The 27,882-nt window shown below is 34.9% G+C and overlaps 1 protein-coding gene and 1 pseudogene across 1 annotated transcript in view; both read left to right on the top strand.

Annotated features, from left to right (window-relative positions):
• AGPS (alkylglycerone phosphate synthase) overlaps positions 1-27,882 on the top strand; it is a 132,235-nt gene that overhangs the window by 26,946 nt on the left and 77,407 nt on the right. Inside the window, exons 2-7 of the mRNA XM_043894854.1 lie at positions 12,087-12,176; positions 20,767-20,857; positions 24,109-24,229; positions 24,326-24,400; positions 25,804-25,875; positions 27,270-27,349. Coding sequence (XP_043750789.1) covers positions 12,087-12,176; positions 20,767-20,857; positions 24,109-24,229; positions 24,326-24,400; positions 25,804-25,875; positions 27,270-27,349 — 529 coding nt within the window. The remainder of the gene's footprint in view (positions 1-12,086; positions 12,177-20,766; positions 20,858-24,108; positions 24,230-24,325; positions 24,401-25,803; positions 25,876-27,269; positions 27,350-27,882) is intronic.
• LOC122688685 lies at positions 20,878-24,066 on the top strand (annotated as a pseudogene).

Genomic DNA, 27,882 nt, shown 5'->3' with positions numbered 1-27,882 from the left:
CCTACCCAGGAACATGGCATATCTCTCCATCTGTTTATGTCATCTTTGATTTCTTTCGTTAATGTCTTATAATTTTCTGTGTACAGTTCTTTTGTCTCCTTAGGTATGTTTATTCTTAGATATTTAATTCTTTTTGTTGCAATGGTGAATGGGATTGATTCCTTAATTTCTTTTTCTGATTTTTCATTGTTAGTATATAGACATGCAAGTGATTTCTGTATATTGATTTTGTATCCTGCAACTTTGCTAAATTCACTGATTAGCTCTAGTAATTTTCTGATACTGTCTTTAGAGTTTTCTATGTACAGTATCATGTCATCTGCAAACAGTGAGAACTTTACTTCTTCTTTTCTGATCTGGATTCCTTTTATTTCTTTTTCTATAGCTAGGACTTCCAGAACTATGTTGAATAATAGTGGTGAAAGTGGACACCCTTGTCTTGTTCCTAATCTTAGAGGGAATGCTTTCAGTGTTTCACCATTGAGAATAATGTTTGCTGTAGGCTTATCATGCTGTAGGCCTTTACTGTGTTGAAGTAGGTTCCTTCTCTGCCCATTTTTTGAAGAATTTTAATCATAAATGGGTGCTGAATTTTGTCAAAGGCTTTCTCTGCACCTGGTGAGATGATCATATAGTTTTTATCTTTCAATTTGTTAATATAGTGTACCATGTTGGTTGATTTGCATATATTGAAGAATCCTTGCATTCCTGGAGTAAATGCAACTTGATCATGGTGTATGAGCTTTTTGATGAGTTGCTGAATTCTATTTGCTAACGTTTTGTTGAGGATTTTTGCATCTGTGTTCATCAGTGATATTGGCCTGTAGTTTTCTTTCTTTGTGTTGTCTTTGTCAGGTTTTGGTATCAGAGTGATGATGGCCTTGGAGAATGAGTTTGGAAGTGTTCCTTTCTCTGCAATTTTTTGAAAGAGTTTTAGAAGGATAGGCATTAGCTCTCTCTAAATGTTTGATAGAATTCTCCTGTGAAGCCATCTGGTCCCGGGCTTTTGTTTTTTGGGAGATTTTTTGATCACGGCTTCAATTTCAATGCTTTTGTTGGGTTGTTCATAATTTCTGTTTCTTCCTGGTTCAGTCTTAAACTTTTCTAAGTTCAAGTTCTAAATTCAAGTTCTAACTTTTCTAAGAATCTGTCCATTTCTTCCAGGTTATCCATTTTATTGCCATATAGTTGTTCATAATAGTCTCTTATAATCCTTTGTATTTCTCCATTGTCCATTGTAACCTCTCCTTTTTCATTTCTAATTTTGTTGATTTGATTCTTCTCTCTTTTTTTCTTGATGAGTTTGGCTAAAGGCTTGTCAATTTTGTTTATCTCCTCAAAGAACCAGCTTTTAGTTTTATTAATCTTTACTATTGTTTCTTTCATATCTTTTTCATTTATTTCTGCTCAGATCTTTATGATTTGTTTCCTTCTACTAATTTTGTTGTTGTTGTTGTTGTTCTTTTTCCAGTTGTTTTAGGTGTAAAGTTAGGTTGTCTATTTGATGTTTTTCTTGTTTCTTGAGGTAGGATTGTATTGCTATAAACTTCCTTCTTAGAACTGCTTTTGCTACATCCCATAGGTTTTGAATTGTCGTGTCTTCATTGTCATTTTGTTTCTAGAAATGTTTTGATTTCCCTTTTGATCTCTTCAGTAACCTGTTGGTTATTTAGAAACGTGTTGTGTAATCTTCATGTGTTTGTGTTTCTTACAGTTTTTTTCTTGTAATTGATATCTAGTTGCATAGTGTTGTGGTCAAGAGGAAGATGCTTGATACGATTTCAATTTTCTTAAATTTACTGAGGTTTGATTTGTGACCCAAGATGTGGTCTGTCTTGGCGAATGTTCCATGGGGCTCACATTTCTTTATTTGAAAAATAGGCAGTTGAACTCGATAGTTTCTAAGGGCCTTTTTAGTTTTTGAATTCTATGACTATGTAAAGTTTTACTTTAATTTTTAAAGTGTTAATACTGTAATGCCCTTCAGTGTACTCATTACATTCTTCTATATAAGAAGTTAGTTTAAAGTTTAAGGTAATCACGTAGTTGTGTGTAAGTGTCTTAGGAAATATTAATCATTTGAAAGGACATATGTATAAAAGTTTTAAACCAGAAGCCTAGGAAATTTGCCTACTTTTTATTTAACATGTGGGATACTTTGAAAATAATAGAAATTGGTTTTGAGCTAACATAGATTTTAATTATATAGTATTTAAGCAACATAGGCTTGTATTTATTTATTTTCTTTAAGGCACAAATGCATTACAAATGCCTTTATTTCAACTTCTGGGAAGCCTCCAAAAATTGGTATGAATATGGTAGGCCTATAACATAGGTAGAATTTCTGATTGAAATGAAAAAAGAGAAAAAGTTACCTTAGCCTATAGTTGAAACCTTGGAAGTTCTTTAGGATATTATCCAACTGAAAATTTCATTTCTAGAATCTTGAGTATGTCTTCATTTTTCAGTATACAGCAGCAGATATTTCCTGCTTACCTTGATTAGTTTTTCTTGTGAAGTATTAAGAGTGAACACATGTAATCACATTTAGCTTTTTACTTTGAGGCCATCTGGGGATAATTTTTTAAAATTCAAAGTATAATTTTTAAGGAAAATGATGTTTACTGTTAAGCTGTGTAAACATGCCAAATCCATCATCTGTAGTGAAATAATTTCCCGTGGCTAGTGATCATAATATCAAGGCAAAATGACTATATTGCTCTTTTTGCATTTATTTTGTGTAATACCAAACTACTATTTTATAGCATGAAGACTTCCTGACAAATGTTTAAATTCACTAATAAAATAATCATTTCATATATAAAAATTTATGCATACATTATAAAATATTAAGTAAAGATGTTAGCTAAAATCTCCATATTCTCTTATGGAAATACAAAAATACTAGCTAAGTTATATTCATAAAAGTGAAGAGAATGCAATCATTAAAAAAGGCAAAGTGGATGATTACCTAATCTGTTTTTACATTGTATACATTGTATAAACTTAAGAGAACCAGTATGTATTACTTATATGATGGTAGTCATGAGATCTTTCTGTAGAGATTTTTTTCTAAAAGCTCTCTTGCAAAACTTCTCTTTACAGTGGGGTAGAATTGTGAAATAAGAAGAAAAAAAATTTTTTTCCTTTATTTTTATTAGTTGGAGGCTAATCACTTTACAATACCGCAGTGGGTCTTGTCATACATTGACATGAATCAGCCATGGATTTACATGTATTCCCCATCCCAAGCCCCCTCCCACCTCCCTCTCTACCCAATCCCTCTGGGTCTTCCCAGTGCACCAGGCCCGAGCACTTGTCTCATGCATCCCACCTGGGCTGGTGATCTGTTTCACCCTAGATAATATACATGTTTCGATGCTGTTCTCTCAAAACATCCCACCCTCGCCTTCTCCCACAGAGTCCAAAAGTCTGTTCTGTACGTCTGTGTCTCTTTTTCTGTTTTGCATATAGGGTTATCATTACCATCTTTCTAACTTCCATATATATGTGTTAGTATGCTGTAATGTTCTTTATATTTCTGGCTTACTTCACTCTGTATAATGGGCTCCAATTTCATCCATCTCATAGAACTGATTCAACTGAATTCTTTTTAATGGCTGAGTAATATTCCATGGTATATGTACCACAGCTTCCTTATCCATTCGTCTGCTGATGGGCATCTAGGTTGCTTCCATGTCCTGGCTATTATAAACAGTGCTGCGATGAATATTGGGGTGCATGTGTCTCTTTCATATCTGGTTTCCTCGGTGTGTATGCCCAGGAGTGGTATTGCTGGGTCATATGGCAGTTCTATTTCCAGTTTTTAAGAAATCTCCACACTGTTCTCCATAGCGGCTGTTCTAGTTTGTATTCCCACCAACAGTATAAGAGGGTTCCCTTTTCTCCACACCCTCTCCAGCATTTATTGCTTGTAGACTTTTGGATAGCAGCCATCCTGACTGGCATGTAATGGTACCTCATTGTGGTTTTGATTTGCATTTCTCTGATGATGAATGATGTTGAGCATCTTTTCATGTGTTTGTTAGCCATCTGTATGTCTTCTTTGGAGAAATGTCTGTTTAGTTCTTTGGCCCATTTTTTGATTGGGTCATTTATTTTTCTGGAATTTAGCTGCAGGAGTTGCTTGTATATTTTTGAGATTAATCCTTTGTCTGTTGCTTCATTTGCTATTATTTTCTCCCAGTCTGAGGGCTGTCTTTTCACCTTGCTTATAGTTTCCTTTGTTGTGCAAAAGCTTTTAAGTTTCATTAGGTCCCATTTGTTTATTTTTGCTTTTATTTCCATTATTCTGGGAGGTGGGGCATAGAGGATCCTGCTGTGATTTATGTCGGAGAGTGTTTTTCCTATGTTCTCCTCTAGGAGTTTTATAGTTTCTGGTCTTACATTTAGATCTTTAATCCATTTTGAGTTTATTTTTGTGTATGGTGTTAGAAAGTGTTCTAGTTTCATTCTTTTAAGTGGTTGACCAGTTTTCCCAGCACCACTTGTTAAAGAGGTTGTCTTTTTTCCATTGTATATCCTTGCCTCCTTTGTCAAAGATAAGGTGTCCATAGGTTCGTGGATTTATCTCTGGGCTTTCTATTCTGTTTCATTGATCTATATTTCTGTCTTTGTGCCAGTACCATACTGTCTTGATGACTGTGGCTTTGTAGTAGAGTCTGAAGTCAGGCAGGTTGATTCCTCCAGTTCCATTCTTCTTTCTCAAGATTGCTTTGGCTATTAGAGGTTTTTTGTATTTCCATACAAATTGAGAAATTATTTGTTCTAGTTCTGTGAAAAATACCGTTGGTAGCTTAATAGGGATTGCATTGAATCTATAGATTGCTTTGGATAGAATAGCCATTTTGACAATATTGATTCTTCCAATCCATGAACACGGTATGTTTCTCCATCTGTTTGTGTCCTCTTTGATTTCTTTCGTCAGTGTTTTATAGTTTTCTATGTATAGGTCTTTTGTTTCTTTAGGTAGATATACTCCTAAGTATTTTATTCTTTTTGTTGCAATGGTGAATGGTATTGTTTCCTTAATTTCTCTTTCCGTTTTCTCATTGTTAGTGTATAGGGATGCAAGGGATTTCTGTGTGTTAATTTTATATCCTGCAACTTTACTATATTCGTTGATTAGCTCTAGTAATTTTCTGGAAGAGTCTTTAGGGTTTTCTATGTAGAGGATCATGTCATCTGCAAACAGTGAGAGTTTCACTTCTTCTTTTCCTATCTGGATTCCTTTTACTTCTTTTTCTGCTCTGATTGCTGTGGCCAAAACTATGTTGAAGAGTAGTGGTGAGAGTGGGCACCCTTGTCTTGTTCCTGATTTTAGGGGAAATGCTTTCAATTTTTCACCATTGAGGGTAATGCTTGCTGTGGGTTTGTCATATATAGCTTTTATTATGTTGAGGTATGTTCCTTCTTTTCCTGCTTTCTGGAGAGTTTTAATCATAAATGGGTGTTGAATTTTGTCAAAGGCTTTCTCTGCATCTATTGAGATAATCATATGGTTTTTATCTTTCAATTTGTTAATGTGGTGTATTACATTGATTGATTTGCGGATATTAAAGAATCCTTGCATTCCTGGGATAAAGCCCACTTGGTCATGGTGTATGATTTTTTTAATAGGTTGTTGGATTCTGTTTGCTAGAATTTTGTTAAGGATTTTTGCATCTATGATCATCAGTGATATTGGCCTGTAGTTTTCTTTTTTTGTGGCATCTTTGTCTGGTTTTGGAATTAGGATGATGGTGGCCTCATAGAATGAGTTTGGAAGTTTACCTTCTTCTGCAATTTTCTGGAAGAGTTTGAGTAAGATAGGTGTTTGCTCTTTAAATTTTTGGTAGAATTCAGCTGTGAAGCCATCTGGTCCTGGGCTTTTGTTAAGAGTTTGTCCATTTCTTCCAAGTTGTCCATTTTATTGGCATAGAGCTGCTGGTAGTAGTCTCTTATGATCCTTTGTATTTCAGTGTTGACTGTTGTGATCTCTCCATTTTCATTTCTAATTTTGTTAATTTGGTTCTTCTCCCTTTGTTTCTTAATGAGTTTTGCTAATGGTTTGTCAATTTTGTTTATTTTTTCAAAAACCAGCTTTTAGCTTTGTTGATTTTTGCTATGGTCTCTTTAGTTTCTTTTGCATTTATTTCTACCCTAATTTTTAAGATTTCCTTCCTTCTACTAACCCTGGGGTTCTTCATTTCTTCCTTCTCTAGTTGCTTTAGGTGTAGAGTTAGGTTATTTATTTGACTTTTTTCTTGTTTCTTGAGGTAAGCCTGTAATGCTATGAACCTTCCCCTTAGCACTGCTTTTACAGTGTCCCATAGGTTTTGGGTTGTTGTGTTTTCATTTTCATTCATTTCTATGCATATTTTGATTTCTGTTTTGATTTCTTCTATGACTTGTTGGTTATTCAGAAGCGTGTTATTTAGCTTCCATATGTTTGAATTTTTAACAATTTTTTTCCTGTAATTGAGATCTAATCTTACTGCACTGTGGTCAGAAAAGGTGACTGGAATGATTTCAATTTTTTTGAATTTACCAAGACTAGATTTATGGCCCAGGATGTGATCTATTCTGGAGAAGGTTCCATGTGCACTTGAGAAAAAGGTGAAGTTGATTGTTTTGGAATGAAATGTCCTATAGATATCAATTAGGTCTAGCTGGTCCACTGTGTCATTTAAAGTTTGTGTTTCCTTATTAATTTTCTGTTTAGTTGATCTATCCATAGTTGTGAGTAGGGCATTAAAGTCTCCCACTATTATTGTGTTACTATTAATTTCCTCTTTCATACTCGTTAGCGTTTGCCTTTCATATTGCGGTGCTCCTATGTTGGGTGCATATATATTTATAATTGTTATATCTTCTTCTTGGATTGATCCTTTGATCATTATGTAGTGTTCTTGTCTCTTTTCACAGCCTTTATTTGAAAGTCTATTTTATCTGATATGAGTATTGCGACTCCTGCTTTCTTTTGTTCTCTGTTTGCATGTAATATTTTTTCCAGCCCTTCACTTTTAGCCTGTATGTGTCTCTTGTTTTGAGATGGGTCTCTTGTAGACAGCATATATAGGGGTCTTGTTTTTGTATCCATTCAGCCAGTCTTTGTCTTTTGGTTGGGGCGTTCAACCCATTTACATTTAAGGTAATTATTGATAAGTATGGTCCCATTGCCATTTACTTTGTTGTTTTGGGTTCACGTTTATACAACCTTTCTGTGTTTCCTGTCTAGAGAAGATCCTTTAGCATTTGTTGAAGAGCTGATTTGGTGGTGCTGAATTCTCTCAGCTTTTGCTTGTCTGTAAAGCTTTTGAATTCTCCTTCATATCTGAATGAGATCCTTGCTGGGTACAGTAATCTAGGTTGTAGGTTATTCTCTTTCATTACTTTAAGTATGTCCTGCCATTCCCTTCTGGCCTGGAGGGTTTCTATTGATAGATCAGCTGTTATCCTTATGGGAATCCCTTTGTGTGTTATTTGTTGTTTCTCCCTTGCTGCTTTTAATATTTGTTCTTTGTGTTTGATCTTTGTTAATTTGATTAATATGTGTCTTGGGGTGTTTCACCTTGGATTTATCCTGTTTGGGACTCTCTGGGTTTCTTGGACTTGGGTGGCTATTTCCTTCCCCGTAGGAAAGTTTTCAGCTATTATCTCCTCGAGTATTTTCTCATGGCCTTTCTTTTTGTCTTCTTCTTCTGGGACTCCTATGATTCGAATGTTGGGGCATTTCACATTGTCCCAGAGGTCCCTGAGGTTGTCCTCATTTCTTTTGATTCTTTTTTCTTTTTTCCTCTCTGCTTCATTTATTTCCACCATTTTATCTTCTACCTCACTTATCCTATCTTATGTCTCTGTTATTCTACTCTTGGTTCCCTCCAGAGTGTTTTTGATCTCATTTATTGCATTATTCATTTTTAATTGACTCTTCTTTATTTCTTCTAGGTCTTTATTAAACATTTCTTGCATCTTCTCTATCTTTGTCTACAGGCTATTTATCTGTAACTCCATTTTGTTTTCAAGATTTTGGATCATTTTTATTATCATTATTCTAAATTCTTTTTCAGGAAGATTCCCTATCTCCTCCTCTTTTGTTTGACTTGGTGGGCATTTTTCATGATCCTTTACCTGTTGGGTATTTCTCTGCCTTTTCATCTTGTTTAGATTGCTGTGTCTGGAATGGGCTTTCTGTATTCTGGAGGTCTGTGGTTCCTTTTTATTGTGGAGGTTTCACCCAGTGGGTGGGGTTGGATGATTGGCTTGTCAAGGTATCCTGGTTAGGGAAGCTTGTGTTGGTGTTCTGGTGTGTGGAACTGGATTTCTTCTCTCTGGAGTGCAATGGAGTGTCCAGTAATAAGTTTTGAGATGGGTCTATGTGTTAGGTGTGACTTTGGGCAGCCTGTATGTTGACGCTCAGGGCTATGTTCCTACGTTGCTGGAGAATTTGTGTGGTATGTCTTGGTCTGGGTTGGTATTGGCTTGATCTGATATGGTATTGGCTCTTGGGTGGTGGTTGGTTTCAGTGTAGGTATGGAGGCTTTTGAATGGTCTCTTATTACCTAATGTTCCATGTAGTCAGGAGTTTTCTGGTGTTCTCAGGTTTTAGGCTTAAGTCTCCTGCCTTTGGATTTCAGTTTTATTCTTCCAGTAGTCTCAAGACTTCTCCAACTATATACAGCACTGATAATAAAACTTCTAGGTTAATGGTGAAAAGATTCTCTGCCATGAGGGACACCCAGAGAGGTTCAGAGAGTTACATGAAGAAGAGGAGAGGGAGGAGGGAGATAGAGATGAGCAGGAGGAGAAAAAGGGGGACTCAAGAGGAGAGAGACAGATCTACACAGTTGTCTGTTCCCATAGTGTTCTCTGTAGCCCAGACACCCACAAAGATTCACAGAATTGGATTGGGAAGAGAAGGGGAAAGGAGGAAATAGAGGTGTTCTGAGGTAGAAAACCGAGAGTCAAAAGTTGGGAGAGAGTAATCAACATACTCCGGAGTAAAAATGGGAACTGAATATTGGATTCTTAAATGTCCAAAGTTTATATCACATACTCAAAAACAAAGATTAAAAATCTAGAGTAGAGGTTAGACTCTTAAAAATACAATATTAAAAACAAAAACAAAAACAAAAAAATTTAGAAATATATATGAAGTTCAGTTTAAAAATAGGGCTTCTCTCTTTTTTTCTTTGCAAGGTTATAGTGAAATGAAAATGAAAATTAAGAAGCAGTAGAGGAGTAATAGAGGACTTTAAAAGAAAATAATAGAAAAAGAAAAAAAAAGAAAAAAAAACAAAAAATTTTGTTTCCTAATTAAGAAAATTGTAAAAATATATGAAAATGAGAGTTAAGGAGTAATGGGGGAGTAATAGGGAATTTTAAAAGAAAATAAAAGAGAAAAAATAGAAAAGAAAAGGAAAAAAAATTTTTTTTAATTAAAAAAAAAAAGAGGTAAAAATATATCTAGGAAGTTCTCTGGAGCTGTTGCAGTCAGTGTGGGTTCGGTTCAGTTTCAGATAGCTCCTCGTTCCAGCTTACACTTCTCGATATCTACAGGCCCCTTCCGGTGTAGTCGGTATTCTCTACAGGGGTTTTAATCTGTTGCCCCAGTCCCTTCTGAAGCGGTTCCCTTTGTTTATTTGGCTTCTGTTTGCCGGTCTCTTCAGAGCCTCATTTCCGCCCTGACACAGGCGGGCCGGAGGTGGTCTCTTATTCAGGTTGCTAGTGCCGTCGCGCTGCGGGGTGGGGGGCGCTGCTTTCCCCGTCTACACTGCTCAGGCTCCTGACTGCTCTATATGGATAGGGCCCTGCGCTGCGTGCTGTTCCAGCCCTCGGGTGTTCCACAAAAGCGCGGACTCGGTTGCGCCTGCGTTTTGTGCCTTCCCCAGCCCGAGCAGCTCAGGCAGCCGGGAGCTTGACGGGCGCACTCTCCCCGGGTGCGGGGAGCCTTCTCCCCTCCGCGGTTCCAGCCTCAGTCCCCGCCCGCGCAGGTCCGGTGCGTGTGCCCCTGTGTTTAGCCGCGACCCTCCCGGTGGATGTCGACCATCCAGAATCTCAGGAAGTCTTTGGTTAGAAACTGGAGGCCTGTTTGCTGTGTGGCAGGGGATGCCGCCTTTGGGGCCCGAGTTTGCCCCTTTCCCCTCCCCCCTGCCTCCTGCCTCCGGCGGGGCTGGGCCGGTGCACCGCAGGCTAGCTCCTCTGGCCTTGCTCAGACCCTTTGTTCTGCGAATGGCCGGCAGTGTGTTCGGCCGGTTAATTTTCTCTCTCTCTTTTGCTATCCCACAGTTTAAGTTGGTATCTCACAAAAGCTCCCTCCGATTGCCCTCAGGGCACTCAGGCCCGGTCCTTACCCTAAGCAATGCCGCCCGCTCCTCTCTGTTCTGCCCCCACTTGCTGGTGGCGGATGCGGGCATCTGGGGTACTTTTCTGCTGGGAGTTGCTTTTAGGCACGTAATCTGTGGGTTTTATTTATTTTTCCTCCCAGTTAGGTTGCCCTCAGATTTGAAAACTTCCCCCAGACCCGCCAGTGCGAGGGTTTCCTGGTGTTTGGAAACTTCCTCTATTAAGACTCCCTTCCCGGGAGGGGTCTCCGCCCTAGCTCTTTTGTCTCTCTTTTTGTCTTTTATATTTTGCCTACCTCTTTTCGAAGACAGTGGGCTGCTTTTCTGGGTGCCTGATGTCCTCAGGTAGCGATCAGAAGCTGTTTTGTGAAGTTTGCTCTGCGTTGAATTGTTCTCTCGATAAATTTGTAGGGGAGAAAGTGGTCTCCCTGTCCTATTCCTCTGCCATCTTGGCTCCTCCCAGAAGAAAATATTGAGTGATAGTTTCTTAACAGGCACATCTGCAAATCTAATTTCTGGATTTGATACTTTTTAAGATGTTTTTGAAAATCAAAACATGTTTTTGAACAGTTTGTTTTTGTATAGTGACTATAGTTTTTATTGATAACAGTTATAATTTTAAAGACAGCATTCCTAGCTTCTTTTCCTAATTTTATCTATAGACAGGAATTTCATTACACTATTAATGACTGTATTTTGTTCAGTTGTATTGTGTTAGCATTCTACTTGTTTGAAAAACCTTTGAATTAGGAAAAGAATTATGATTATAATAAAAGATTTGCTTGTCAGCTGTCATTTTCTTCCTTGAGAATTATGGAGAATTAGGATACTCTTTAATAGTACATCTTTGTTTATTTTGAAATTTTAAAAAAATTGAAGTGAAACTGATATGTAACATTATACTGGTTTTAGGTGCACAGCATAGTGTTTCAGTATTTGTGTATGTTGTGAATTTATCACCATAATAAATCTAGTTAACATTCATCACCACACATAGGTTTTTTCCCGTGATGTATTTTGAAATTTTAATGAAGCAAGTAACTTTATTCATAGATAAGAGTTTTCTTCAGCTATTTTCATCATAAACTGCATCACTGAACTTGCAATAAGAAGATTCACCATTAGTTTATTTCAGTGACCCAAGTATACTACGGTACCATGCTACAATATGTATTAAATGCTGATGTAGTACTTCAGTGTGTTTGCTTATTGTGTCCTACATGGGTCCAGGCCTGTCTAATTCTTTTGTAATGTGTAAAATTGGATGGGTGAGTAATTGGTTTTGATGAAAATGACTTTGTAAATTGGCATTTTTTATTCTAACAGAAGATTAATAATAGTGATTTTTCTAATTTATGCAGAAATTTGTTTCCTGTTGAAGTGAAATTTGAACGGGAAGTTACATACAGGCCATTATATGATGCAAACTCAATAACATGTACAAAATGAAGCATATGTGTACTCTTAAAAATTTTTTTCCATTGTTCTTTCTTCCTTTTTGCTTTTTATGCATTACATTTAGTGGCTGTAGCTCTTTAGGAAGCAGGTGCTGCCCATCAGTGATTCTATATTTAGAAATATTCATGCACAACATTTTCAGTATATTTGTTTTGTTTAAGGCAACATAATATTAGTAGAATAAGGTCTTCTGTTAAATGATTGTGAAAGTTAATAGTCAGTGATGCACTGTTCAGTTTTGAGATGTTTAGCATAGATCTCATATATTTTTCTGCTTACTAGGCAAGAAGTTATGAAATGGAATGGATGGGGATATAATGATTCCAAGTTCATCTTCAATAAGAAAGGACAAATTGAGTTGACTGGGAAAAGGTAACTTTGGTTTATTCTTTGTTTTGTTCCTTTTATTTATCTATGAAAAATTTTAAACATAAATAACAAATATAACATTGAATAATAGACATACATAAAAATAGAGAGGGTAATAAAATGGCTTATTCCTAGATTAAAAGTCACTAATATTTTGTAATAAGTGCTTTTCTTTTTCTTTTGTGTATCAAATTCTGACATTGTCATGTCCCTTCTATATATTTGTATATATATCCCTTAAAACCAATTATATAATACTATTATCATACTCCTCAATATAACAGAAATTTTACAATATCTGGTTATCCATTTCACATTCCCTTTCTCTTAACTGTCTCAAATGTGTCATTTTATAGGTATTTTGAATCAGGATCTAAAGATCAGGTGTTTATATTTTCAGTAGAATAATGCCTAACACAGTAAAAACTCGTCATGTAGAGATGGCTTTACAAAATCTTCAGGGGGGAAAAGTGAATCTTTTCAACTTAGAAATACCAACTTCCTCTCTTCTCAGATACTACCTTCATTTCTCTCTCTTTGGATGTTGAAGGCATATCATCTTCGCTCTATGTGAGGGGCAGATAGGAACTTTGTGCCCAGCGCCACTGAAAGCATAAACCTACTGTCTTCTGTGGAGTAGTGTGGCTTTGTAGTGGTTTATGTTAGCAGTGTATGTATGTTAAGTGAATGATTAATCACAGAAAGTGTCACAACTATTTATACCTTACAGTATGAACCCTTGTACCCACGGTTTGGAATCTGGCTTTTATTTTGGGCGTTCTGACACTTGACTTGCCAGTTTTTCCAGAAAGAATCAGATTGTGGGTGGCCAGCATATGTGCAACACTCATAAGATATTAGAAAAAATATTAGAACCCTGGTGTATTCATTTATGATTGGATTATTTCTTTTTCGTGGTGTAGAATGCTTGTTATTGCCCTTTCTGATATTAAGATATATAGAAAGCAAAATTTGTAATTTATATATTGTTTGGAGAGCATAAATTCAAAGCAGAGGGAATTCAATCGTCATGAGAGAAATTTTTGTCCAGGTTGTAGTAGAATTAGAGAATTCTTCTGTTGACTTTGGATTTTGGAAGAGTGCTGCTGCCCTTCCAACCAGAATGCATTCCCTAAAGGCTTCATTTCTTTTGCACTGTTGGCTCCTGAGTCCAAGTCCATTGAGGGAAAAGGGAAGAAAACAAGGTACATCTGACTGGCAGAGCCTGCACAGGTAACCTTTGCTTCTCACTGAGTTACCCGCTGTCCAAAGGGTAATTCTGTGAACATGAAGATGGAATTAAATGCTCTAGGGTTAAATATGTACCATCTAAGTTATTTAGTAGCTAAAACCAAATAACTGAATAATACTCAATTCCCATTTTGGTGTACCGTTACTTTAGCACAGACAGAATAATAAACTGGATTGAATTGAATCATAGCTTTCTCTAGTCTAGTCTCTTTGGGATAATGGTTAATTTTTTTTTTTATTAGAAAACACTTACAAATGTTCTTTAAGATAGTAATAGCTATTGTTGATTGAGTTCCTATTGAGTTATCTTAAAATAACCCTAAGTGGGTAGTGATGTAGTCTTAGAAATAATTAGGAGATTGAGGATCAGGGAGGTTAAACACTTTACTTGAGGTCACCTGTGCAGTGGGAAATTGTGACTAAAACTGAAGTGCTTTTAAGGTTCATTCTTGTGCTGTTTCTGTTATACTGTTCTAATGAGGTATCATACTCTCCATTGTATTGATTTTATTCTCTTAACAGTCTCTGGAATCACTTTACAGGAGCCTTCTACGCTCTATACACTGCTACAGTAGAGTTAGTCATATTGTAAAAAGATATTCTATGACTAAAGTTCCTGTTGTTCCAGAGAGGGGGTAAAGGGCGTTAGCATAAGAAGGTTGTGATATACCTAAAAGAGAAAACGAAATTTCTGACTGGAAAGGTTGAGTATCAACAGTATCAATTCACCATTTTGTATTAATAATATTAGATTGTAAGGCCAGTTTTTAAAATTCTTTGTGAAGACTTTTATTCTGGCACTGTAGTGGACTGACCCTTTGCCTTCTGTAAGTAAGTAACTGAAGTCGCTCAGTTGTATCCAACTCTGCGACCCCATGGATTGTAGCCTACCAGCCTCTCCGTCCATGGAATTTTCCAGGCAAGAGTACTGGAGTGGGTTGCCATTTCTTTCTCCAGGGTTGCCTTCTATAACCACATAGAAAACATGGATAAAATACCACAGGAAAGAAAGATAACAGAGCTGGAAAGAAAGAAAGGGGAATCCATAGGTGCCAGAAACTGAGTGACTCCCAATGAAAATTTATAGGGGTTCCCCTATTTTTGATCCAAAGAACATTAAAAAGGTAGAAAAATTTTATGAGTTAACGTGGTTGGTTGTCTGTATATATTTTGGGGAGGTTAACTTTGGCATTTCAAACCCAGCCATTAATTTAGAAGCAATTACAAGCTTTCGTAGATGTCAAGGGAAAAGAAGATTTTCCCTGAACACAGTCTATTTTCTGAACAGATTTGTAATTTGACAGTTTATAATCCTGTAGATTTATAATCTTGCCATTCTTATTATTTCTAGATGTAGATGAATTGAGTCCTCCTAAGTAGCAGAAGGCAATACTTCAGAGCTAATGCTATAGATTTCTGTAAACTAAAAATTTTGAAAGGTGTCATTATTCTTTGACTTTAAAGGTGGTTTATACATTAATTGGAGCTTTCAAAGCATAAGTTAGTGATTAAATAGAGAGAATTTGTTTGGGTTTCCTGCACTTTGTATTTTCAGTAGCATAATTTTTAAAGTTTTATTTCATTATAAAAAGTTTTAAAATTAGTTAGCAGTTGTGGAACTCTAAGTCTCAGGATAGATGGTTGCATCTACTAATATTCTGCTGCCTTTCTGCACTGCCCCAGAGTGAGAGTTACTTTGTCTTTAGTCACATTAAATCTTTTGTTTTTTCTAAAGCATGAACATTTATATTTAATTTACATTTTGACAATTTGCACATAAATAACAATTTAAACCAGTATATAAACATAAGGTAGTTTGTTCTAGCAAAGTAAAAAGCCAATAACGTTGGTCAGTTTTAACTTTGAGTAGAAGAAAAAAAAAAAAAACACTGTTGTTTGTGGGCTCAATATTCACATGTGAGAGGCCTCAGAGGGAAAGTCAAATAGTATAGAGAATTATGAAGTCTCAAGCCACTGTAGTCACATTAAATCTTGATGTGCACTTCCTTCTTGGATATTTATGTCCATAGGGTTTTCTTTCCATTATAGAATGATTTCATTAGTCTTGAAAGTTTGCTCTGGTTCTGTATCTTCTATAATATAGTCTACTTTGGTCTTAAGAAAAGGTGGTAAATTGATCTCCCCTTATATTTTACAACAAAAACCATTTCTTAAAGTTTTCAAACCAATTTTCAGTCATGGTAAAGATCTATTCTGAAAGCAGAGTTTCAAAGAGTAGCAACAAGAGATAAGAAAGCCTTCCCAAGTGATCAGTGCAAAGAAATAGAGGAAAATAATGGAATGGGAAAGACTAGAGATCTCTTCAAGAGAATTAGAGATACCACGGGAATATTTCATGCAAAGATGGGCACAGTGAACGACAGAAATGGTATGGACCTAACAGAAGCAGAAGATATTAAGAAGAGGTGACAAGAATACACAGAAGAACTATACAAAAAAGATAATGACCCAGATAACCATGTTGGTGTGATCACTCACCTAGAGCCAGATATCCTGGAGTGTGAAATCAAGTGGACCTTAGGAAACATGACTATGAACAAAGCTAGTGGCAGTGATGGAATTCCAGTTGAGCTATTTCAAATCCTGAAAGATGATGCTGTGAAAGTGCTGCACTCAATATGCCAGCAAATTTGGAAAACTGAGCAGTGGCCACAGGAATGGAAAAGGTCAGTTTTCATTCCAATCCCAAAGAAAGGCAATGCCAAAAAATGTTCAAACTACCACACAATTGCACTCATCTTACATGCTAGCAAAGTAATGCTCAAAATTCTCCAAGCTAGGCTTCAACAGTATATGAACTGAGAACTTCCAGGTGTTCAAGCTGTATTTAGAAAAGGCAGAGGAACCAGGGATCAAATTGTCAACATCTGTTGGATCATAAAAAAAGCAAGAGAATTAGAAAAACATCTATTTCTGCTTCATTGACTACACTAAAGCCTTTGACTGTGTGGATCATAACAAACTGTGGAAAATTCTTAAAGAAATGGGAATACCAGACAGCCTTGCCCACTTCCTGAGAAACCTGTATGAAGGTCAAGAAGCAACAGTTAGAACCAGACATGGAACAATGGACTGGTTCTAAATTGAGAAAGGAGTCTGTCAAGGCTGTATATTGTCACCCTGTGTATTTAACTTATATGCAGAGTATGTCATGTGAAATGCCAGTCTGGATGAAGCACAAGCTGGAATCAAGATTGCCAGGAAAAATATTAATAACTTCAGATATGCAGATGACACCACCCTTATGACAGAAAGTGAAGAGGTACTAAATAAAGAGCCTCTTGATGAAGGTGAAAGAGGAGAGTGAAAAATCTGGCATAAAACTCAACATCCAAAAAATGAAGATCATGGCATTCGGTCCCATCACTTCATGGCAAATAGATGGGGAAACAATGGAAACAGTGACAGGCTTTATTCTTGGGCTCCAAAATCACTGCTGATGGAGACTGTAGCCATGAAATTAAGAGATGCCTGCTCCTTGGGAGAAAAGCTATGACCAACTAGACAGCATATTAAAAACCAGAGACATTGCTTTGCCGAAAAAGATCCATGTAGTTAAAGCTGTGGATTTTCCAGTGGCCATGTATGGATGTGAGAGTTGGACTATAAAGAAAGCTGAGCACTGAAGAATTGATGCTTTTGAACTGTGGTGTTGGAGAAGACTCCTGAGAGTCCCTTGGACTGCAAGGAGATCCAACCAGTCCATCCTAAAGGGAATTAATCCTGAATATTCATTGGAAGGACTGATGCTGAAGCTGAGACTTCAGTACTTTAGCTACCTGATGCGAAGAACTGACTCGTTTGAAAAGACCCTGATGCTGGGAAAGATTAAAGGCAGGAGGAGAAGAAGAAAACAGGATGAAAAGGTTGGATGGCATCACTTAACTTGATGGACATGAGTTTTAGCAAGATCCAGGAGTTGGTGATGGACAGGGAAGCCTGACGTGCTGCAGTCCATGGGGTCGCAAAAAGTCGGACACGACTGAGCTATTGAACTGAACTGAAAGATCTATTAAAGAATCACCTTGTTTCAACAATTGATACGAACTTTTGGCTTTCTGGTAGAAGTTGCATCTTTCCTGCTCATGTGTTCAGCTTTCAAATTAAATGTCTTTGTAGGGTTGATTAAACTAGGTTGTAATTTGCTAACCTTTATATAAGATTTATTTGAGAATTTTAGATATTTTTGTTATATAATATGACATTATCATAAGTGACATTCACTCAGCCAATGTGTAACTTTTAAAATTATGTGACAGAATAAGTGTTTTTTTTGTCACTTCCAAGTGAAAATTCTTTTTGATAGGACCTACCCCTGGCTTTTTCAATATTGAGTTCTGCATTATAAACATATATTCAGTACAGAGTTTATGTATTACCCACTGACTCCTTCCCTCCCTGCTTTTTGGTCATCTTTGTGAAGTCAGAGTAAACTTCTGAGGCTAGTTGCTGAAAGCTATATAGTTATTTTTTGTATATATGTTACACTTCAATATTTTATAAGTAAAATATTTATAAAATTAAAGATAAAACAGCTATGGTATAGTTTTATTTGGCTGCCCCATCATCATGGAGTGGATATTAGAAGTGGAGAAGTTGTAAGAACATTATAGTGAAAACAATTACTAAATATAACTACTGTGATTTTTCTAAATATTCATTAAAAAAGAATTTTATGAGATCATCCCAATGATCTCACTTGGAATGATGGTAAGAAAGAATCAAACTAGAGGCAGTACCATGTAGCAGTGAAGAGCACAGGCTTATTTATTACTTATTTGCCCTTGTTTATTACCTGGTTCATATCCTGGTTTTGTAGCTTACTAGCTGTGTGACCTTAAGTAAGTTAATTAACTTTACCTAAGCTCTTAAGTTATGTAACGTCTCTGTGCCTTAGTGTCTTCTTTTTATAAAATGGAGTAATATCAACTTCATAACATTATCATAAGTTAATATACGTAACAAACTTAAAACAATACCTGGCACATGATAATACCTGTTTACTAAAATGAAAATTTGACCATTTTAAAGTAAATGTTTTAAAATTTGCTTTGGTTTGTTCTGAGGGTTATTTTATTACTGCTTTATAACACATTGGAATATTATGTTTGCACATCAGCCTTCTTTACTACCCTAATCCTAACCCCAACCACTAACCCCTAAACCTAATCCTAACCCTGAGACTGGATGGTGGGTATTTATCTCTTTATTTCTAGCACTTAATATTTTGTTATCTCTGATAAATATTTCTAAAACTGAAAAGTTACCCCTCTAAGCACTTGAGTTTTCTGCATCAGTCTCATATATATACAGTTTAGGACTTCTTGTGTATGTGAAATAATGTTCATGATTCATATAAACTTATTTAAATAGAATTTGGGTTAGAAGATAAGAGGAAACAAAATTTGAGTAGCAGATCTATTTTTTTTCATACCTTTCCTGCTCTGTAGAGTTCTTTTGTGTTTTAAATGTTTTGTAGCACTTTATGTAAAATACCAGCACCTTGCAAATATGCTTTATTTACTATTCCCTGTTCTGTTTGTGGTTATCACATCATGATATGATTTATAGTTCTATCACTTCATCATACAGTATTGTAATTTTTAAAAGTAATACACATTTTAAAGAAATCAAGAATAGTCAATTATATTTGCTCGCATTTTTACTCTTTCCATCATTACTTATTCCATTGTGAAGACAGTACATTTAGTGTTACACTTCCCTTCAGCCTGTACAGGTTCCTCTGGCATTTCTTGTAGTGTAAGTGTGCTGGCTCTTAGTTCTCTTAGTTTTCATCTGAAGAGCTCTTTGTTTTACTTTTGTTCTTGAAGGATACCTTTTACCAGATATAAAATTCTAAGTTGGCATTCTTTTCCTTTCAGCACTTGAAAAATGTTGTTCAGTAATTTTCTGGATTTTCTTTTTTTTTTTTTCCTGGACTTTCTGATGAGAAGGCAGTGTTTTTATAAAATTCCCAGATGCTGTGTTCACTGCAATAATGTTATTATTACATTATGTGTAGTATGTCATTTTTCTCTAGATACTTTTAAGATGTCTTTCTCTTTTTCTGTTTGTTTTTTAAGTTGCAATTTGACTGTGATGTGCCTCTGCATTTATCTTCTAGAGTTCTCTGACTTTCTTTAATTTCTAAACTTATATCCTTCATCAGATTTGGAAACTTTCTGTTATTATTTCTTCAAATACTTTTTTTTTTTTATTCCTTTTCCTCTTGTTCTTGGGTCTCCATTTATATATATATATGTTAGTATTTTTCTATTGTTCCACAGGTCCCTGCAGCTCCATTTATTTTTTTCTATTTTCTTTGTTGTTTAGATTATATATGTTTTATTGCTCTAACTATAAGTTCACTGACATCTCTGGTCTGTTCTTGAGTTCCTCCAATGAATTTTTATTTCAATTTAATTATAGAATTTCTGTTTTTTAAAATAATTTCTATTTCTCTGCTGAGATTTATTTTCTCTTATTCACTGCTAACATATTTTCCCTTTTGTCCTTTAGTGTGGTTATAACTGTTTTCAAATCCTTGTGTGCTATTTCCAATATTTTGGATCATCTTGGGGTTTCTTATTGATTGCCTTTTCTCTTAATTATGGATAACACTTTGTTGGTTGTTTATGTCTAATAATTTTGAAAGTATATCTTGGACATTGTTACTGATATGTTGAGGAAAGTCTGTATTCTGTTACATGTCTGAAAAGGCTTTTTTTTTTGTTGTTTTTAAACCAAGCAATTAACTTGAGTTACCTCAGGTTTACTTCTGTGATGGTGTGCAGCTGAATTATGTATTCAGTTCTTTTAAGCTTAACTGGGCTGCTTAGAGTGTGCTCCATACACTTGTTATTCAAGGTCAGCAGGACATTTGGACAGAGTTTATATACAAGTCCCTCTCTAACTCCTGGATTTGTGTGATTTTCCTGTGCTCTTCCCAGATGCTGTGTTCACTGCAAACATCATCCAATGTTTCTTAAAGCCAGGAATACTATAGGGTTTTTGTATTCTCGCATTCTTTATTCTTTCTATGGTACTGTGTGTACTGGAACTTTCCCTTAGGCTGAAACCTGTTGAAACTGGAAACTTATGTGGTGCTGTTTTCTTCTTACCCCCTATTTTTGCCTATCATTGGGTTATCTATACTGTCCTCAAATAATTAGGGTTTTTTTTTTTTTTTGTCCAGAGCTTATCATTATATGTGGGAGGGTTGGTTTGATAGCAACCACTTGACCTCTGCTAGAAACAGAATCTAAGATTTGAATTGACATGAAGATACTTTTCTCTAATATTTTGCTTCTTTTTACCTTAGGTACCCTCTTAGTGGCATGGCATTGCCAACTTTTAGAGAGTGGATCCAAAATACCCTTGGAATAAATGTGGAGCATAAAACTACCTCTAAAGTAAGCAAATAAAAACAACTAATAATATTCTTAGTTGAGTGTATATATATGTGTGGTTAATCCTAAATTAATTAAACTTATCTTTATAATTTGTTACAGTTGCTTTAATATATTTGTCCTTCTTTTTGTTAGTTTGATTGGCCTTGTTAGACTTTCTAGGGGTGTTTTTTTGTTGTTGTTTTTTAGCATCACGGGTGTAGAGCCTAATCTCAGCATTTATCTTGAGATTTATCTCAAACTTTTAAACTCTGTGAGCCTCAGTTATCTTAATAGGAGAAATGAGAGTCATAAGTGTCAGTTCTATGTGTCACAAGTAGTAGTGAAGTTCAAATGAATTAATTCTGTGAGAGCACTTTGTTACCAAAAAATAAGTTGCTGTTATTTTTACATTTTGTAATGAACTGACAGTAATCTAGGATTTATATAGAATAATTTAAAATAAAAATGTAATATTATATTACTATCAAAACATTTAGAATATTCAAAGATTGAAAATAGAATTTTGATTAAGATATGAGTGATAGAGAATTTTAGTTTGCTCTTGTAGTATCACTTTTCTGACAGGGGAGTTAAAAACCTTTAAACTATATTAAGCTGATGAAATAGCATTTCTTTATATAATTATAATATTTATTATTTATTACTTACTATGGTATAGTATTCTGTATATCCCTTTGTGTATAACTTCCGTAAGTGCAGAGGCTATGATTTATAGTATATTATCCACTATATTCAACATATTATTGAGGACTGTAGGTATTCAGTGAGTGCTTGTTTTATTTATAAGTCCACAGTTACATTTTATTCTTGTACTTAATTAAACTAAACATCTAATTCCTACCTCTCCCAAACCAAATTCTTTTAACCTTCCTTTAAAAAATCTCTTCTAACTTGCTGTGGTTACTCGGCACCATGTCAGGAAGAAGGGGAAGGAGGAGAAGCGCTTACAGCGGAGGGAGTGGGGTAGGCCTCAGGGCTGCGGCAGGCCCCCGGCCCCTCCCTCCCGCCTCAGTGGATCCTGCCCCGGGCTCGGCAGCCCAGGCAGCCCGGGAGGTTGCGGGAGGGAGTGACCGGGGCGGTGCCCCAGTTACAACACAAGGATCACAGCAAACACAGCTGCCACAGAAGCACTATGGCATTACTTCTCCCATCAGCTTAGCAGCCCCCGAGGAGACTGAATGCCTACTCACAAAGAAGCTAGTGGAGACTCTGAAGCCCTTTGGGGTTCCTTTGAGGAAGGAACTGCAGCGCAGGATTTTAATTTTGGGAAAATTAAATAATCTGGTAAAAGAGTGGATACGAGAAATCAGTGAAAGCAAGAAAATGTTTACATACAAAAGGTGCTGATACTGATGCATTGTGTGTTGCACAAAGACATGTTGATTGAAGTGATTTTTTCACCTCATTCTGTGATAAGTTGAAATTACAGGAAGAAGTAAAAGATTTAAGAGCTGTTGAAGAGGCATTTGTACCAGTTATCAAACTGTGTTTTGATGGGATAGAGATTGATATTTTGTTTGCAAGATTAGCACTGCAGACTATTCCAGAAGACTTGAACTTAAGAGATGATAGTCTGCTTAAAAATTTAGATATAAGATGTATAAGAAGTCCTAACAGTTGCAGGGTAACCGATGATATTTTACATCTAGTACCAAACATTGACAACTTCAGGTTAACCCTGAGAGCTATCAAACTGTGGGCCAAACGCCACAACATCTATTCCAATATATTAGGTTTCCTCTGTGGTGTTTCCTGGGCTATGCTAGTAGCAAGAACTTGCCAGCTTTATCCAAATGCAATAGCATCAACTCTTGTACATAAATTTTTCTTGGTATTTTCTAAATGGTATGTGTTTAGATTATATTAAAAGAAATTTGATTGTAGACACTGAAAAAAAAAATCTCTTCTATTTCCTTTTTTTTTGAGGCAATGAATGTGACTTTATTAAGAGAGCTAACTGATGGCAGACTAATGTCTCAAAATAACCATCTTCTCTTTCTGTGTTTTGACTATTTGTTTTACTTTTTTTTTTTTGACACTGATATGATCTATATGTCATATTCAGAAATTTTACTAGTTTTACATGCACTTCTTTTTTTCTGTTTTAAGCCATTTCAATTTTCAGTAACTTAACAAAATTAGTAATCTGTATGTTTCATCAGGGTTCTTTTGGTCATTTCTTTTCAGTACAGGTTAATCCCATGAGGATAAGAGTTTTAAAATTTTTGGGGTTTAACTCCCTGCTGTATCACCAGGGCCCTATAGCACACGTGCAAGAAATATTTATTATATAATTGAACATTAAATATAGAGCATTAATAAGATATTTAAAGGCTATGTAAATATTTTTCTTTACATATTCTTATATTTTATTTTTTCCAAATACTATACCATAGCTTTTTTAACATAACAGATTTGGTTAGCCATTTATAGAACTCTTCCTATATGCTAGTCATGATAATAGGTGCTTTTCACAAAAATTACCATATTTAACTCTCCTTCCTTATGGCAGTTGTATAAATTTGATGGCGATAATGTCATTTAATAGTTGAAGATACCAAGGCTCAAAGAAGTTGGGTGAGCCAATGTCACATAGCTTTAAAGTTGAATACTTGTTAGTTGAAATTAAGTATCAAGTTTATGTTGTGAGTTTTAAAGAGAGCCTATAAAAATGGGTTTACTTCTTATTGGGAGGCTTTTTGCTGATCATTCTGAAAAGATAAATTTTATCTACAGATGAAATATAGATAATGCAGAAGTTAACTATCTATATCCCAGTCTCCCTAGTTTAAAATTGAAGATTTGAGACTTTGCTATCTTAATTGTGATCTTTGTTTTTATTATATTTGTTTTTGGCCACACCATGTGGCATAGGGGATCTTACTTATTAGTTCTCTGATCAAGGATTGAACCTATGCCCCTTGCAGTGAAAGCATGAAGTCTTAACCACTGGACTGCCAGGGAAGTCCCCTTAATTGTAGACTTTAGAAATAATGAAAAGGTGGAACTTAGAAGTAAAAGAGAAAACGTAAGAGTCTTACAACTTATGTTACAGAAAGTGGTTTTTCAGACCATTTGTAATTGCTTACTGTCACAGAGTTGGTTTCCATATATATTATTTATTATTTTTCTATGCTTCTGTCCTAGTTCAGATGTAAAAAAAAAAATCCATGTTTTATAGTCACTTCTCTGTAACATTTCAAATTTTTATTTTCTAGAAATAAGTCAAAAAAAACAATTTCATTTTCTAGGCATCCTTAAATCCTAGTGATACACCTCCTTCTATTGTAAATGAAGATTTTCTTCATGACCTTAAAGAAACTAATATTTCATATTCACAAGAAGCAGATGATCGAGTATTTAGAGCTCATGGTAAGCAACTTCATATAAATCCTATTTAGTTCTAAGTTTTAAATTTCCTTTAATTTTAAGATATTTTTACATTTTCTTTTTTAAACCACAAAACAGGTCATTGTCTTCATGAGATATTTTTGCTCAGGGAAGGAATGTTTCAGAGAATTCCTGATATAGTTTTATGGCCAAGTAAGTTCCTGTTTTTCTTTGTATTATTAATTTAGTATTGTTAAATTTTAAGTAAATTTAGTGTTGGAAATATGTACTTTTAAACATAAGAGCTGTAAAAAATATAGAAAGCTATATTTTAGATAGCTAGATAGATATATATATACAAGTATAGCTATATAGCTATATTTTTAGGGTTTACTGAAGATCATATAATTCTTAATATGATCATCTTGAATGGTTTTAATGATTAATTTTGTTGTTGATGACTAAATCTTCATTTAATATGTACATATCCTTTTAAGAAGTCAGTAGAAAAATATATTTTTGGCTAATTTGAAAGCTTAATAAAATTATTATCAATCAATGATATATTCAGATGCCTAGAAACTTTTAGTTAAGATAATTGATTACTGCAAACTAATAAGAGTACTTTGTTTATGCAACTTGTAGGCTAAAAACTAATGGTGTTCAAATAATGAAGCAAGTTGTTTAATATAGATACTGTCTTTGATATAAATAATTAAATTTTGAGAAAATAATTTCATTTAGGGATTTGCCTTGAGATGGAAGGTGGATGAGCTTTCTGCTGTTATTTTGCTCTTACTGATGACTAGGCCATATATTTTTATGTATGATCTTTATATCCATCTCTTGTAGCAGAAAATTTAAAGCAGAATAAGTATATTGCTCCTTACTGTCCATAATTACCTTGTAAGAAGTTCTGCTAATCTTCTCATCCATTTTTCTCTTCAGACTCCATAAAAGGAGTATATAGAGTGTTTTATTTTTCAAAAAATTACCTCGTATATGGACTTTTAGTTCTTAGATGTGATCTTTTTCCTTTTCAGGGAGTATCTGAGGGAAAAGTCCTGCTTTAATTTTGTGATAGGAAGGAGGTTGACATACCCAGGAAGAAAATAATCTGTTTGAGTAGTGTATTGGTGCCTAAATCAAAATTTTGTTCTCTTGACTCTTTCAATATAAGAACTTCTTGGGAATAGTTTGTTTCACAACATGTTTTCATTTCACTGAGGTCTTTGTTAAACTTTAATGTAAATTTCCATTGGGTAATAAAAGTTCAAGTTTTTCTTTGCATGAGGGCAAGTTTTGAGACAGTAAGGCAATTTGAGACAATGTGGTATTCCATACAGTGGAGGTGGCTTTCTCATCTTGCAGTTTGAATATCTACGCACCATATATTGTGTATGTGTGTATGCTGTGTAGATATTTAAACTGAAAAATGTGTAAAACTATTAAAAAATGAAAAGTTAAAGATAAAAATAGTTTTAGGATAGTGATTTAATGTGTTCATGAGTGAATAAATGAAGGAGAAGTTGTATTGCACTTTAGACCCTTGTATTGCAGTATTATCCAGATTTTTTTCATGTTCGGGATTAATTTATTTTCCCTTTTTTCAACAGCATGTCATGATGATGTAGTTAAGATTGTGAATCTAGCGTGCAAATATAACCTTTGTATCATACCAATTGGTGGTAGGTATTGTGCCTTTTGAATTTTAATGTGATGTAAAGTTCTATTTTAAATATTTGTGCATTCCCACTGAAAACAAGCATTCTTATAGTTGTGCTATGGTTATCCTGAAAAATTGGCTTATGCTGTTCATTTCTGTTCTCAGTAGATCTACCTAAACTGTTTGAGATATGATTTACCCTAGCTCATGGCTTCTTTCCCATATGGATTCTAACTGAAGCTCTGACTTACTGCCTAAATAAGAGTTCCTTCTTTAGTAATTACTTTCTAACCTTTATCTTAATGGAGAGAGTATTATTTTTTCAAAGACTAACTATACCCAACATAAAGCTTTGAGGAGGGATATGCATATGTAAAAGATCAACCAGGACAGTGATGACCAAATGAATAGTATCTTTTAATACTGAAAATTAACATTATTTTACATTTTAAGGCAAATTTAATCTCTTTTGATCATTCATCAACCATGTTGTTTTAACAACTTCCACAAGCCAAAGGAGGTTGCCTTCACTGACTGAATTGGCATTAATGGAATGGAAATGGGACCCCTACACATCATAAGTTCCAGACACCTTCTTCAGCTGATACTTCCTGTTGAAATCATGTACAAAAGGCATTACAGTGCCACTTTTAATGAAATAGTTTTCTGATTTCAAATGACTTTGACAAGAAATAGTGGTCACTGGTCATAGCCATGTTCTTAATATTATCATACCTTGAAAAATTAAGCTGAACCTTGTAGGTAAATACCCCCTATAATTCTTACCTTGTGACTTACCAAGATGATTTCCATGTGTATTCTGTCCAAAACATATGAAAGTACCAATTAGAATTTTATTCTGCTATATGATTATACAGATCTGGTTAAGAATTGAGAATACTATATTGTTCTATATATCAAGAAAGCATTTTTCCTTTGACAACAAATGTTAAGGAATATATTCTAATTTATTGAGGTCTTTTTGTATGGAAATATAAGATAGTATTTTAAATGATAAGTGAATCTCATAAATATGATAGAAAATGGTGTCTCTAGTTGTATAGGATGGGTATTTTTTTCTTTTATGCTGTCTCTCCACAGTAATCATTAGCTTAGAACTTCTCTAATTATGTTTTTGGAGTTCCACAAATTGTTAGGGGCTTCATTTGAGTGTGCCCAAGGGATGGAGCCATGTCCCATTGCTTTCAGCTCCATAATATTTCTTCATTTTGGCACGCACCATAAAATAAAGGTGAGTTTACTTTTAGTGTGTTAGTATTTGCCAATTACATTTTGCAAAGTAGAAATAGGTATTTTTCCTAGTGGGCCTATTTGTATACTTTGTATTAGGGATTTGCCTAGATATGTAGCTAAAAAATAATATTTAAACATAGTTATTGTTTTCTATTTTGGCAGGAGGAACAAGTGTTTCATATGGCCTGATGTGTCCTGCAGATGAGACAAGAACAATTATTTCTTTAGACACTTCACAAATGGTATGTGATAACTTAAGATGTGTTTGAAGATAGTGTTTGGTTTTAAAAGTTTTCTTTATGGCTCAATCTTAGTTGTTTTTAAAAAGGTATATTGTCCATTTTGTTTAAATTTTTTTTCATCATTATATTTTATCTTTGTTTTCAGATCTCTAAAAGCTAAGGTCACTCTTACTTAGTCATATACCTTGATGAATTCTACCAAATTAACATATGAAATTGACGATTTGAGAAGCATGGATTGAATTGTGATACAATAGATGACCTGATTTGTATTATTAAAAAACAAATAATATTAGTTAATTTGAGTCATCAGAACTTACTTGTTTCCCAAATTTTTACTGATGCTATTGCACTTTGCTTTTGGAAGAACAGAGGGGCTAATTAATTTTAAGATTAACTTAAAATTAGTAAAGGAACTAATAAATTTTAGGATTATTTTTTGAAATTTTGGTTCATTATGGTCTAAGAGTTGGCCTTTGTGCTATTTTAAAGTTTTAGTTTGGGTATGAACTTGATCTTCATATAGTCAACAG

Source organism: Cervus elaphus, chromosome 33, assembly GCF_910594005.1.
Source record: "Cervus elaphus chromosome 33, mCerEla1.1, whole genome shotgun sequence".
NCBI lineage: Eukaryota > Metazoa > Chordata > Mammalia > Artiodactyla > Cervidae > Cervus > Cervus elaphus.
The sequence above is the reverse complement of the archived record's forward strand: the minus strand, read 5'-3'. Positions and strand labels throughout refer to the sequence as shown.